Source organism: Lupinus angustifolius, chromosome LG12, assembly GCF_001865875.1.
Source record: "Lupinus angustifolius cultivar Tanjil chromosome LG12, LupAngTanjil_v1.0, whole genome shotgun sequence".
Taxonomy (NCBI): domain Eukaryota; kingdom Viridiplantae; phylum Streptophyta; class Magnoliopsida; order Fabales; family Fabaceae; genus Lupinus; species Lupinus angustifolius.
The window spans coordinates 626,054-639,652 of NC_032020.1; the positions used below are offsets into that span (position 1 = coordinate 626,054).

The 13,599-nt window shown below is 29.4% G+C and overlaps 1 protein-coding gene across 1 annotated transcript; it reads left to right on the forward strand.

Moving 5' to 3' along the window:
• LOC109361800 lies at positions 3,078-3,473 on the forward strand. The gene has a single exon (XM_019607337.1). The coding sequence runs from the start codon at positions 3,078-3,080 to the stop codon at positions 3,471-3,473; it is 396 nt and encodes a 131-aa protein (XP_019462882.1).

Sequence of the window (13,599 nt, forward strand, 5' to 3'; positions counted from 1 at the left end):
TAGAAAATAATTGAACAAAATCTGGAAAGTATAGAATAAACTAAATAAATACTTAACTCATCAATAATAAATTGTTTAATATTAAGTTCAATACTCTTTCTAGTAAAATAATAATAATTCAACAAATCAACATACTAACAACTTGAAATTTTAGTCCACAAAATCTTTGGCAATGTCCAACAACAATAACACCTAATGGGAAGTAAAATAATGGATTCTTTTTAGGCCAACTTGATATAGAAATCAACATCAGTAATGTCCTCAAGTTCTAAAAAGAAATATGCATCTACTCCATAATTTCATATCAAAATGATAAACTTTGATCATTGATATATTCAATAGTGAAATGCAATTGGCCAATTGTAATAAACACTAAACAATGACATATTCATCAATGAGTCGGTGGTCTTGCAAAGCAATTGTGATAAATAGTAACTTATTCAACAATATATTACCTTAATTTAAATTGATACATTGATCATCATGCATTGGTCCACCAATGATATTATCTTATTCCTTTAATCCACTGATGCCTACTGCCAAATCTAATAAAATATTGAAATAAAACAAACATCAATATAAGTATAAAAGATTTCAATAAATACTTATGATAACTAACAATACAAATTTATTACAATACCTGATTCAGCTTCAACTACATGACTTGAAAAATAAATCTTCTTAGGTTGTTTCTTCAACCAATTTTGAGCACAAATCAAAGCCTAAACCGTGGTGGGGCGTAATATACGACATGAGTCAAGAATGTGACCTCTAGTGTTAAATGCACTCTCATAAGACACTGTAGAAACTGGAATAACTAATATATTCCTAGCCATGCGTGAAAGAACATGGTACTTGACTGACTTGCCTCTCCACCATTTCAAAATATCAAATGGATCATCATCACCTTGCTTTTTCCTGACATTTTTCTGTGGGAGTTGGTGCACTACCAACCTCAGTTCACTTTTATTTGACGTTTTACTCATATTTCTTGATTCAGAATGTTTTTAAGAAATACATAGTTAGTAAACACGTAAACACAATGCATAGAAAAGTAGAAAATAACATTGAATTATTATTTTTGCTAGCCATGTATTGCTTTTCAGTGTCCTGATATTTTTAATATTTCATTCCCTTATCTAGCATCAATTACTTATCATCACCAAACTCTAATTATAATAAAGATTATGCAATATATTTTGATGTTTTTTTTCTAATCTTGTAAGGAGAATATATACTACAAAATAATTTCTAGTTAATGCATATATTATCTCATTACTTAATTTTACAATTTTTTTCCTAACATTGAAAAAGATAGAGGGTTTAGGTCATACAAGGTATTGAATAACAAAAGTAGAAATGTATGTATAATAGAGATAGAGATACAAGGTTTTGAATATGCATGTAATTTTTTTATATTGAGGATTATGAATGACGAGAAGCAAGGTCTATGGAGTCCCACGGGGGAAGCTAGATGTTGGGTCTTCACCTTTCTCTGTTTTTTTTCATTCTTCTCTCTTTTCTTTCTTTTTCTCTTTCTTTCTTTCTTCTTCTCTCTGATTTTGCAACTCCTACTCCTGCTGACCCTCTTTCTCCTCTTCTTTTATTCTTAGTTTCTTTCTTTAGGTTTTTTTTTGTTTCTTTACTTTGTTTCTTTTATTTTCTTTTTTATTCTTCACTGTAATTATTTTCATCCTTGGATAGTGATTAGTGAATACTAGTTTTTTAATTTTTTTTCTTTCTTCTCAATGGAGTGATGGACAGTACATATACACAATAGATATTTATGTTTGTTTACTTATTTATTTTTTTCTATTTGCCTCTTATTTATAGCCTATACGTATTAATAATTCTAAATTGTATTTTATCTCATAACTTTAAATCCTAACCATCCAGATATATAAAAAAAAATATTTTTTAGTATACGGTTCGGTTCCAAAATTTCCAGAATCGTGAACTGAACCGAACCGCGGAACCAAACCGCATTTCGTGGTTCAGTTCGATTCTATCGATTTCACGATTTAAACTGGAACCGCTTACCCCTTAATATTTGCAACATAATTATCCTCTCAATCTAATAATGTCCACTTAATCTTCCACTTCCAAACATTCTCCACATTCTGCCAGTGTATCCTGTCTATAAAGAGCTAGAAGATATAACCTAGGAAATGATCTCTTGAACATTGATTACCACACCAAATATCTGACTAGGAGCTTGTTTGAGACCAATCATCAATTTTTTTTAAATAAATTAGCTTCAAAACCATCCCCAAAATTCAAAAAATATGGAATGAATGAAATATATTTTTCAATTACCCTCTCTATTATTCAACAAAATGTCAAAATCAATCAAAAAGTTTTTCTCTCGTTTAGACTCACACATCTTAATAATAGAATTTATTTATTTCTCTCTCAACATATCAACTTTTCTTCATTACTCTTAATGGTATTGTTGAAATAGTTTGATGATGAATGTGGTAACATATGACTCTGAGATAAAAATTTCCCCACATTAAAGTTACTGCAACCTAATTAAATTATAGAGCACTATTATATTTTACTAATTTATTTTAATTTTTTGGAGAGAACTCACAAGTGAATGATGTTCATTATGATCTTTTGCATGTTTTTGTGCTAGCTAATGACCAATCCCAAAAATTGATGTTGAAAGTATTGTTGACATAAAATTTGTTTAAAAGAATATGCAAGTATTATTTGTGCAAGAGGAATTGTCATCATTTGTGAAATTTAGACTGAAAACTTTTCAAAGTGAAAATGATAATAACAAACATATTTTAAAGAAATGAAACACATGGAAATAAAAATTAGTTTTTGAAAATAAAAACATGAAATAAGAATAGAATTTTTTTATTGAAATCAAAAAAACCGTGTCATAGAGGTGGATTATCTATGCAAGATCCCCTTATTTGTTCTCTTCTGACGGTATCCTAACTGCTAAGTTAGCTTATGATAGCCTATCTCACTCCAACAGTCCTAACAATTGGCGTAATAACATCTTGTTCAATTTCATCCCTCCTTCGAAGTCCTTTATTACTTGGAGGCTCTTGAATGGAAAAATGCCGACTGATGATAATCTTCAAAAACGTGGTTGCTATATGGGATCTATGTGCAGTCTTTGCAGATCTAACACTGAAGACTCCTCTCATCTCTTCTTGACTTGTCCTTTTGCTATTTACTTGTGGAATTGGCTCGGTTCTCATCTGGCAATCTCCATTGATACTTCTTCTGTCTTTGCTTTATTTTCCATCTACAATAATAGTTGGAGTAAGCAAATGAATGAGATGCTCTTTGCCTGCATTATCTACACTATCCATACAATCTGGCTTTGTCGTAATAAAACTAGATTTGAAGACAAGAAGATCTACCTTGCTCAGGCAATTTCCAGAATCAAAAGGGAAGTTAATCTTTCCGGTACCCTCACTTCAGCAACTGGTAAGAACTCTCTACAATAATTTTGCATGTTTAAAGCTTTGAATCTGTCGGTTAGACCCTGCAAGTCTCCTTCAATAACCGAAGTAATCTGGTTACCTCCTACTCCAAATTGGATAAAAATCAACACTGATGGTGCGGCTCACGGTTCCCCTGGTTATTCTGATGGGGTGGGATATACCGTGATCATCATGGTAATTTCTTGGGTGCTTTTGCAACTTTCTTAGGTATTCATTCTGCCATTTTCGCATAGTTCAGTGTTGCCTTAATATCTATTGATTTAGCTATAAAACAGGGGTGGTCTAATATTTGGTTGGAGTGTGACTCCTCTATGGCCGTTAATATTTTCAACAGCAAAGCCTCGCTTCCTTGGAAGCTGTTAAATAAGTGGAATGTCTGTAAAGCTTCTATCTCTAACTTGAACTTCAAAATTTCTCACATCTTCAGAGAGGGGGAAACAAATGTGCATATAAGTTGGCTAATCATGGTCTATTTTATAGGTCTAATTTATGGTGGAATGTATTGCCTTCATATGTTAAATGTACATTCTCATGATTAAGAAACGCACATGTTATCCGTTTATTCACATGGTTAAGAACTAGGGGTGGCAAATGGATGAATTTGGATGGAATTGGATTTGGATGGAATTAGATTTGGATGCAAATGGATGGATGGAAAGTCATCCATTAATCCATATAAATCCATTTACACTACATTTTAAGTTATTCAATCCATCCATATCCAATGGATTCTAATCCATTCAATTTATCCATAACTCCATTTTCATGGATTTGGACTGATGAATATCCAATCCATTTGAATTTTATTAGTGGAACTAAAAAAATCAATTGAAGAAAATCATTATTTTAAAAACTATTATTTAAACTAAACATTTTGTAAAATTACATTTTAAAAAAAAACACTTCTAAAATTATTTAGAAATCAAATTTTAAAAATTGATTTTTTAAACTTTTATAGAAATATACTTTTTTCAAAATTCTATGAGCATGTTTTGTTAAGGTTCTATGTGTAAATTATTTAACAAATATTTGTAGAGTGTAATACTTATACATTGTCATTATAAAGATTTATACATAATCACTATATTATTCATCATTCATCATTCATTTAGATTACTTTTTTTAATAGTCAATGATAATTAAATATAAGCGGCGGATGATGCAATGACAGTGTATAAAACTCATACATTGGTCAATGCATACATTTCTATCATAACTTATATGTTATGCCCTTAAGAATAAATTTTAATATTAACTACATACACATTTCCTATAATTAATATCAATTTAATAAAATATTAAAAGTGAGAGTGAGAATCATGGATGGATTTTCTTGAATTTAGTTTTCTTAAATATTAAATGAAATTGAAAATGCAAAGAAAATCATTTTTTATTTATTTTTGGATGGGTTGGATATCCATCCAAATTAATATATTCATGGATATCCATTGGATATAATGGATGGATTATCAACATTATTCATTGGATTATATCCATTTAAATCCATTAGTTCTAACAGGTGCATAATTTTTGCCACCTCTATTACGAACACTCATGTTACCCCGTGCATTCATATAGTTAAGAATACACATATTACTTGAGCATTCGCATGAGACAGAATGATTTTGACGAATATTTAGAAGCACATAAGTATTAATATTATTAAATATATATTACTAATATTGTGTAATAATTTGATAAAATATATAGAAACACAATCATTATGAATTAATTTCATTGGATATGTTTTCTATCATGTAATGACATAATATTTTCATAACTTTTGTCGCATAGTAAGACATGATAATATATTAATCATCCATAAATTGGCAAATCATACAACATATTGATCAGATATGTATAATAAGGCATGATAATATATAATTGAGTATAAACTATCATTACCATAATACTATGAACTCATATGATGTAAATAAATATTTGGTCAAAAAACCATGAGTTTCACAATTTTTATTACAGTAGCAAAACTGATATTGTTATCTCTGCAATGTTAATAACAAATGTAAGAAACAAAATAAAATAAATCAAGTGTATTCAAAGATGTATATTTAAATATTTCATGTGCTTTGGATTTGCAAACAAAATTTGTTATAATTTAGTTTGTTATTTCTTTTTGAGTAACTACAAAATAAATAAATCTATGAAAAAATAAACATAAAATCAATGAAAAATGAGAACTAATATATAAAATAAGAACATATCAACAAAATAAACAAAAGTCAATGAAAATGCACTTTAAAGAATATTTTTATTTATCATTTAATTTTATATTAATTCATTTATTTTGGAAATATATTTCCTTCATCAATCAATTATAAGTTATAAAACAATTATAATATATTTCCTCCCCTTATATATGATTTATTTATTAAAATTTTCATTTGAAATATTTTTTTTAATGTATAATGGTTTCTTAATATGTAATTAACTTTTACATGTAATATAATAACTTAAACAAATAATATAAATTAGTCTTTTAGTTTATTATATATATCTCTTTCAGCCAAAATTTTGGTTTAATGATATATCCATATGTGGCAAAAGAAAAGTAAGGGTTACAAAGATCATCATCATGGTTCATAGATCATGTAATCATGTCATGTGATTCATGTTCCTTGAAAATTCTTACATTTAAGAACAATGAATGAGATAAGGTAGTTTAGGCAATTTGAGATACAACTAATGCAATGAAATTGAAATTGAATTACGCTCATAAATATGATATTAATATTGACGTATCATTACACAATTATTATCAAAATTATTTTAAATTTTAACTGAAATATAACCATTGCGTTTAAGTCTTTAATCAATTAAATTATTATTAATATTACTATAAGATGACAAATGACAAACATAAGATTAAATTATGGAATGAAATAGCGCACAAGTTACCCATGCACTTGCATAGTTAAAAATGTATGTGAACATATTTACACATTTAAGTGAGAGAAAAAACAAAATGATCCCAAATATTTTTTATTTGTTTCAAATCTTAACTGATGTATTAATCCTCACTTGCAAATTTCATAGAATCAAATTGAGCTATAGCTCATTTATTCACATTTAAATTGCAATAAATGAAATCGAATTTTGCTAATAAATATTACATTGATAATTATGTATCATTACACAGTTATTAACAAAATTGTTTCAATTTTTAATTGAAAGATAATCGTATCATTTAAGTCCATAATCAATCATATTATTATCATTATTATTATAAGAATACAAATGGAAGATATAAGATTAAATTATAGAATGAAACACAATGAATGAATAAGAAAGGGAATGAACAGATGTAAAGCCACCTTTCCATTGTTCAACACAAAATCATCCCAATTATTTTTTTGTTACAAATATTAAATGATGCATTAATCCTTACTTGCAAAAAAATCAAATTGAGTAATTGTTCATTTATTCATATTTAAATTGCAATGAATGAAATTTTGCTCATAAATATTACCTTAATGCTCAAATATTAACTGAAACATAATCTTTTTAACTGAAAGATAATCATATCAGTTAAGTCCATAATCAATCAAATTATTATCATTATTACTATAAGACGACAAACAGAAACCATAAGATTAAATTACGGAATGAAACATAATGAATGAATAAGAAAGGGAACGAACGGATGTAAAACTAGCTTCTTATTGTTCAACACAAAATGATCCCAAATATTCTTTTATTTGTTCCAAATCTTCAATGATGCATTAATCCTTACTTGCAAATTTCTTAGAATCAAATTGAGTTATTTTCCATTTATTTATATTTAAATTGCAATTAATGAAATCAAATTTTACTCATAAATATTATCTTGATACTCATGTTACACAATTATTATCAAAATTATTTCAAATATTAACTTAAATATAATCATAGCATTTAAGTCCATAATCAATCAAATTATTATCAATATTACTATAAGACGAAAACTAGCAACTATAAGATTAAATTATGGAATGAAATACAATGAAAGAATAAGAAAGAGAAAGAACAAATGGAAAGTCACATGCCTATTGGTGAATGAAGGTGGAATTTGATGAATCATAACATGAGTTTCAATTATATTTATCTATTTATGTGATTAAGAATGAATGATTGTGGATTACCTTCTATAGTTTTTATAAATAAAAAATCAATTTCAACATGATTCACGTAGTTAATTCATATTGTACAACAAAATAGATGAACCACAAGGTAAAACGAAAATAAAAAAATATAGAATCAATATTGTACTACTTATTGCTCAAGATTAGGTAGCAAAACTTAGAAACAATGATTTCTTTACAAAATTAAGAGGAAATGATAAAAATACTAGAGTATCATAGATTATTTACTTTTTTCTTCATCTTTACCATCTCGTCATTGTTCATGTCATTTTCAACATTACAATAATGATTATTTTGAATAGAAAATTTTATAAACAAATTAAGAGATGCAAAGAGATATAAAAAACTAACATAATGATGCTTTAAAGGTGAACAAACAATAAGAGACATCATATCAAATAGAACCATCGTCGACACCATTGTCATTAGAGACATCTCATTCCTCTAGTTATCAAACAATAACAATAGATCTACAAAATAAACAAAAAAAAGATTTTAATGCAATATCTTCAATGAAAAATCAATGAATATATCTACATGCATAAAACTATTTTAAAATAAGAAATTTTTTGAAATGGAAGAATGATATAAACCAAGAAGAGAGAAAGAACAGTTGAAGAAAAGAAGAGTAATGAAATGAAGGAGTGAAAGAGAGATATGAGATTCTCTGCTTAATAATAAAATGAGAGAGAAAAATATGGAAGAAAAAAAAAAGAATAAAGAGAGGTGTCAAGAGATAATAGCAAATGTTATAGTATGGTGACGTACATTGGAGGTGATGGACTTCTTTGAGCGGGAAAACTTTTGTTATGAGTGTGACATATGACATTTGCTAAAGTATAAGAACTTTTTTTCTTATATAGTTAATAGATAGAATAGATAGAAGTTTCCTCCTTCTTGTTCTATACGTTATTTTCTTCTAATAACTCCTCTTTACTTTTTACTTTTTGTAACTCTCTCAACCACTCTCAATTCTCATTATCCCTTCTTCTTTTCTATTCCTCCTTTTTCTAACTCACGTATTCTCTAAATAACCCAATTGCCTGCAAGAAAACTTTTAAAACTTAAAATTAACAAATTAATAAAAACGGGTGGTAAGTCAAAGGTTTCTTTCTAAATAATAATTTAGTAGAATAATGAAAGATAATAATATTGTTTATGAGACATAAAAATATGTTCTTTTCAAATATTTATGTGTCATGAAATCTATATATTTTTTATATAGGCCGGATAAAATTGGGTGTTTATAATATCAATTCTGTAAAATGAGTCATCAAGAGAATGTTGTGTAATAATAGATTTAACAATATCAAATTCAACTTTTTCATTCCCTATATTTAGGGAAAGTTTTCAATTTTTACATCAACTATAGCACCAACGGTAGCCAAAAAGGGTCTACCTAATATGATTGAAATTTGTGAATTCTCTTTCATCTCTAGTATTACAAAATCTGCTAGAATGAAAATTTTCCCAATTTTGATAGGAACATCCTCCAAGTTGCCTATAGGGAATTTAACTGATCAATCCACTAATTAAAATGATATAATAGTGGGTTTTAGTTCACCCATTTCCATTTTTTGCACACGAATAAAGACATGAGACTCACACTTCCCCTCAAGTCAAATAAGGCATGATCAAAACTAGTATTTCCAATTAAAAAAGTGATAGAAAAACTATCAGGATCTTTTAACTTAGGAGGTAATTTATTTTGAATTAAAACACTACACTCCTCAATAAAAGCAATTGTTTCCTAATCTTCTAGTCTTCTATTTTTAGGTAAAATATTCTTAAGAAATTTTATGTATGCGGGCATCTCCTGCATTGCCTCAATGAATGACAAGCTAATATATAATTTCATAATATCCAAAAATTTCCCAAAATTCTTTTCTAATTTTGCATTTGTTAATCTTTGGGGAAAAGGAAATGGTGGTACATATGGCGGCGGAGCTATATACTTAGACACCTTTTCAAAAAATTTCTCCCCGTCGGGGGGTTGTGTCTCAGTATGTTCCTCTTCTACTTGTGCATTTTTCCTAATTTGAGGAATATCACTAAGTTTCTTTCCACTACTTAATTTGACATCATTACAATGTTCATTATTTAGATTTTTTCTGGCTGTCCTAGAAATATCTTTGTTTCCCTATTAGGATTACTAGCTTGTTGAACAATTTGTGTTTCCCGAATTTTACCGTGGATGGTCAGATTTTCTATTTTAGAATTCAAGTCATTGAGCATGTTTGAAATATTTTTATTAATCATGACTTATCTTCATGAAATTTATTTTGGTTAGCAAACAATTTTTCCTAATCATCCATTAATGTTTTAAGAGTAAGATCAATACGAGAAGATTGTACCTGTGGAAACCTTGTTGGAGGTTTCCTGTTACTTGATCCATCCTGGTATTGATGATTCAGAATGTTGTTGCTCCTCCAAGAAAGGTTGAGATTGTTCTGCCCGTATGGTGAATTGAATTGTTGTTCACTCCTCTCCTTGTAGTCATAGTAGTTGCACGATTTAGTTTGTTCATTAACCAATAATCCATGTTCAAGTTCAGTGAAGTGTTTATACTCGGACCACTCATGACCTTTTACTCCATACCGCTTACATGTTGTAGTAGACCCAATAGTATTAGCATTGTAGTTTACTCACTTTCCAAACATTTGAGAAAGATTCTCCAACGTGGAAATTACCTTCTCCATCTGATTGCATGATAATTGTGCACCAGAGTCTCTTCTTGGATGGTGTCTCATTATTTATGATCTTTGAAGCAGCAATAATTCCTTTGCAAATAAAGGCACCACCTGTTGAAGAGTCCAACAATTATTGTGATGGAAAGTCTAACTCATTGTAGAAGTTCTGAACCAGAATCCAAGGCCTCAACAATTGACTCTCCATCATTTAATCTTTCCCAAGCCTCAACAATTGACTCTCCAACTCATTTAATCTGTCACAGGCCTCAACAGTTGACTCTCCATCATTTTGATTGAAGTTTTGGACGAGGTGCCTATAGTGCACGGTTTTGGATGGAGGAAAGTTTTTGTTGATAAAAGTCTCCTACAAAGTTCACCATCTTGCTTGAATTTCAGCATTTTAATTCCTTAGACACGTCTTAGCTCTATCTCTAAGGGAATATGAAAACATGCGAAGACGAATAACATCTCTAGAAGTCCCATGGATCCTTATAGTCTCACAGAATTCCAAGAACTGATCAATATGGGCATTCGGATCTCAAGCTCCTCCTCCAAATTTGTTTTGCTTCACCATTTGGATCAGAGCAGATAGCAAAGAAATTTTCTCTGCCTCAATAGCTGGGCGGATTATTCCAGGACGTGAACTACGAGCATTACAGGCTACATAGTTGTGAATTGGTTTTTCATCTTAGTCAACCATTGTTTCTACACGCGCACGTCTTTCTCTTGCTTTTTCTTTGTGTTGCCTTCTTCTTCTATGGAAAGTCCTTTCTGGCTCTGAATAGTAATTCTCACTTTGCATAAACCAAATGGGCAACCCGTAGAGGTACCAAGAAAAAGGAAAATGTGTAATACACTAGAGCAAAGTAATAAATTAATTGAGAATTAAAGAAATTTTGACACAGTCCCAGCAACGGCACCAAAAACTTGATAGGGAAAATTGCAAGTGTACGATTATATCGTCAAATAACAAAATATCGATCCCACGAGGACTAGAAAATTCCTTTAATTATAACAATTAATTTATCCTTAACTCAAATAGGAATTAAAAGTGAATTTAGAACAATTGAATAATTGACAAGAATAATTATAAAAATAGTAAAAAGGGATTGAAATCTAATTTAGGAAGACTTCTCAATAGATAAGGGTTACCACATTTATACTCGCAAATCCTTGTTTTGCTCCTTTTCATGAACTTTCAGTTGTGAGGATGAATTGCTCTTTGATAAGTGTTATTCTCTCTCAAGCTTCGACACGTGTGCTCAATTGAAGTCGCACCTACTCTCGTGGTACGGTTATCAATCAAATCATTTACTTGGATCTTTCTATCCAATCGCTTCGTAGCAACCCAACGTAAATTCCAAAAATCCCCTGAGAATTCTAATACTACTTTCGTGAATTTGGATTCTAGTTTGAATAACTAAATGGTCAGATAGTTCGGTTCACCTCTCGGTTCTTCCCTGGTATATCTAAGAGGTATAATTTCTTGACTAGATAACACACAAATAAAACTCAGTTTAATGATCCAAATCATAATACTCAATAAAATAGAAGTAAGAACAAGTGTTTACTGAATGTAGAAGGGCATAGTCCCAACCCTAGAAATAAAGAGAATTACTCACTCATGATGGAGAAGAGAATACCAAATTCTAAATTAGAGAATTGTAATGTCAAGTGGGTCTCATCCTTGAAAGAGAAATAAAAGCTAAAAACAATCATAAAGTCATAATTATGTCCTAAAATAAAAGTTAAATGTAATGCAAATATAGCATAATTTCACACTCATCAATTTCATAGGCATTCCAAAACCTCGTTATGCAGAAAGAATATACAGTGAAGGGATTACTGCGAAACAAATAATGCTTATATCAAGAAAAAAAAATTAAGAAAGTACATTTATATGTTTTGCATAATGTCGACGAAGTTAAGGCATATGTTTGAAGACATAAGGAGATGTTTAGGATTTCTAACCTAAGTAAAAAGGAAAATTAGATTTTCAGAGAGCATAATCGGTGTTTGATACAATAGCTAAGAAATCGCATTATTGAGGAGTTGAATATAAGTCCACATTCAGTTTCTGAAATATTGAAATGATTAGTTAATGGTCCAAGTATCCATGTCTTATCTTACACTAGTTACCTAATTAATGGGTTCATATTTTATACGAAAAACAAGATGATCAAAGTAAAATGCAATCTTGTGGTGTGACTATTGTTGCTCAAACAATACATATGTCAAGTGCCAAAAATAGAAACTCAATGTATGTGAATATGTCCTACTTTAGGGTCACTGAACGAATATGAAAATTGGATTACACAATGTTTCAGTTGTCGGTTTTTGGTTGTATGAGGTTGATAACAATAATGGCTTTCAAGTTGATGAGTTAGGGTGCATGCAGATGGATCTTAGTATGCTAGGATATAAAGATAAGTTTTTTATTCTAGCATCACAAGATCAATAAGTATTATATGTTAGTGATCCACTTGATATGAAATTTTCCATTATTCTTTCAACTAATGAAATAATTGTCAATAATATTGATGACCAAGAACATGAAGATATTGATGTGAAAAATGATCTTTTTTGGGGATATCACGATCATGTGAGAGTGGACAACCTACAGATGATGGTTTATATAGAAGAGATGATCATGATGATGAGATTTGGGTGAATCCATATGTTCTTCCAAACAAGGATAATACAAGCCTCAAATGAACAAAGAAAAGGAAAAAGTAGATCAAAACTGAGTTGACGGATGTCTTTGTAGAATTATATCTTAATTTTGTTTGTTTGTAATTTATACTGATATTATTTATTTTGTAATTTGTAATGATGGATGTCTTTGTAATTTTCTCGTATGTCTCTGCCAAAACATAATTGACATAATATTATTTGTTTGTAATTTGTACTATGTTGCATTGATAATAACAAACTTTTGAATATATGTTGTTGAGAATATATATATATATATGTGTGTGTGTGTTTGTATTGTTCATAAATGTATATATGCAGGTCTTAATATGTATAATAATCAATAGTGTTTGCTAGAGTGAGCATTGTTGTATGTATCACATACAGCAATGTTTCACTATAGAGAGCATTATTAAATGTGATACATACAACAATACTCCTTCTTGTGAACGTTGTTATATGTGATACATAAAACAGTGCATCATATAAGGAGTGGTGTTGTATGTATCACATATAACACATCTCTAAAGGGAGCATTGTTATAAGTATAACATCCAACATCGCTCATATAATCAGTGTTGGTATATGTGCCATACATATAATAGTGTC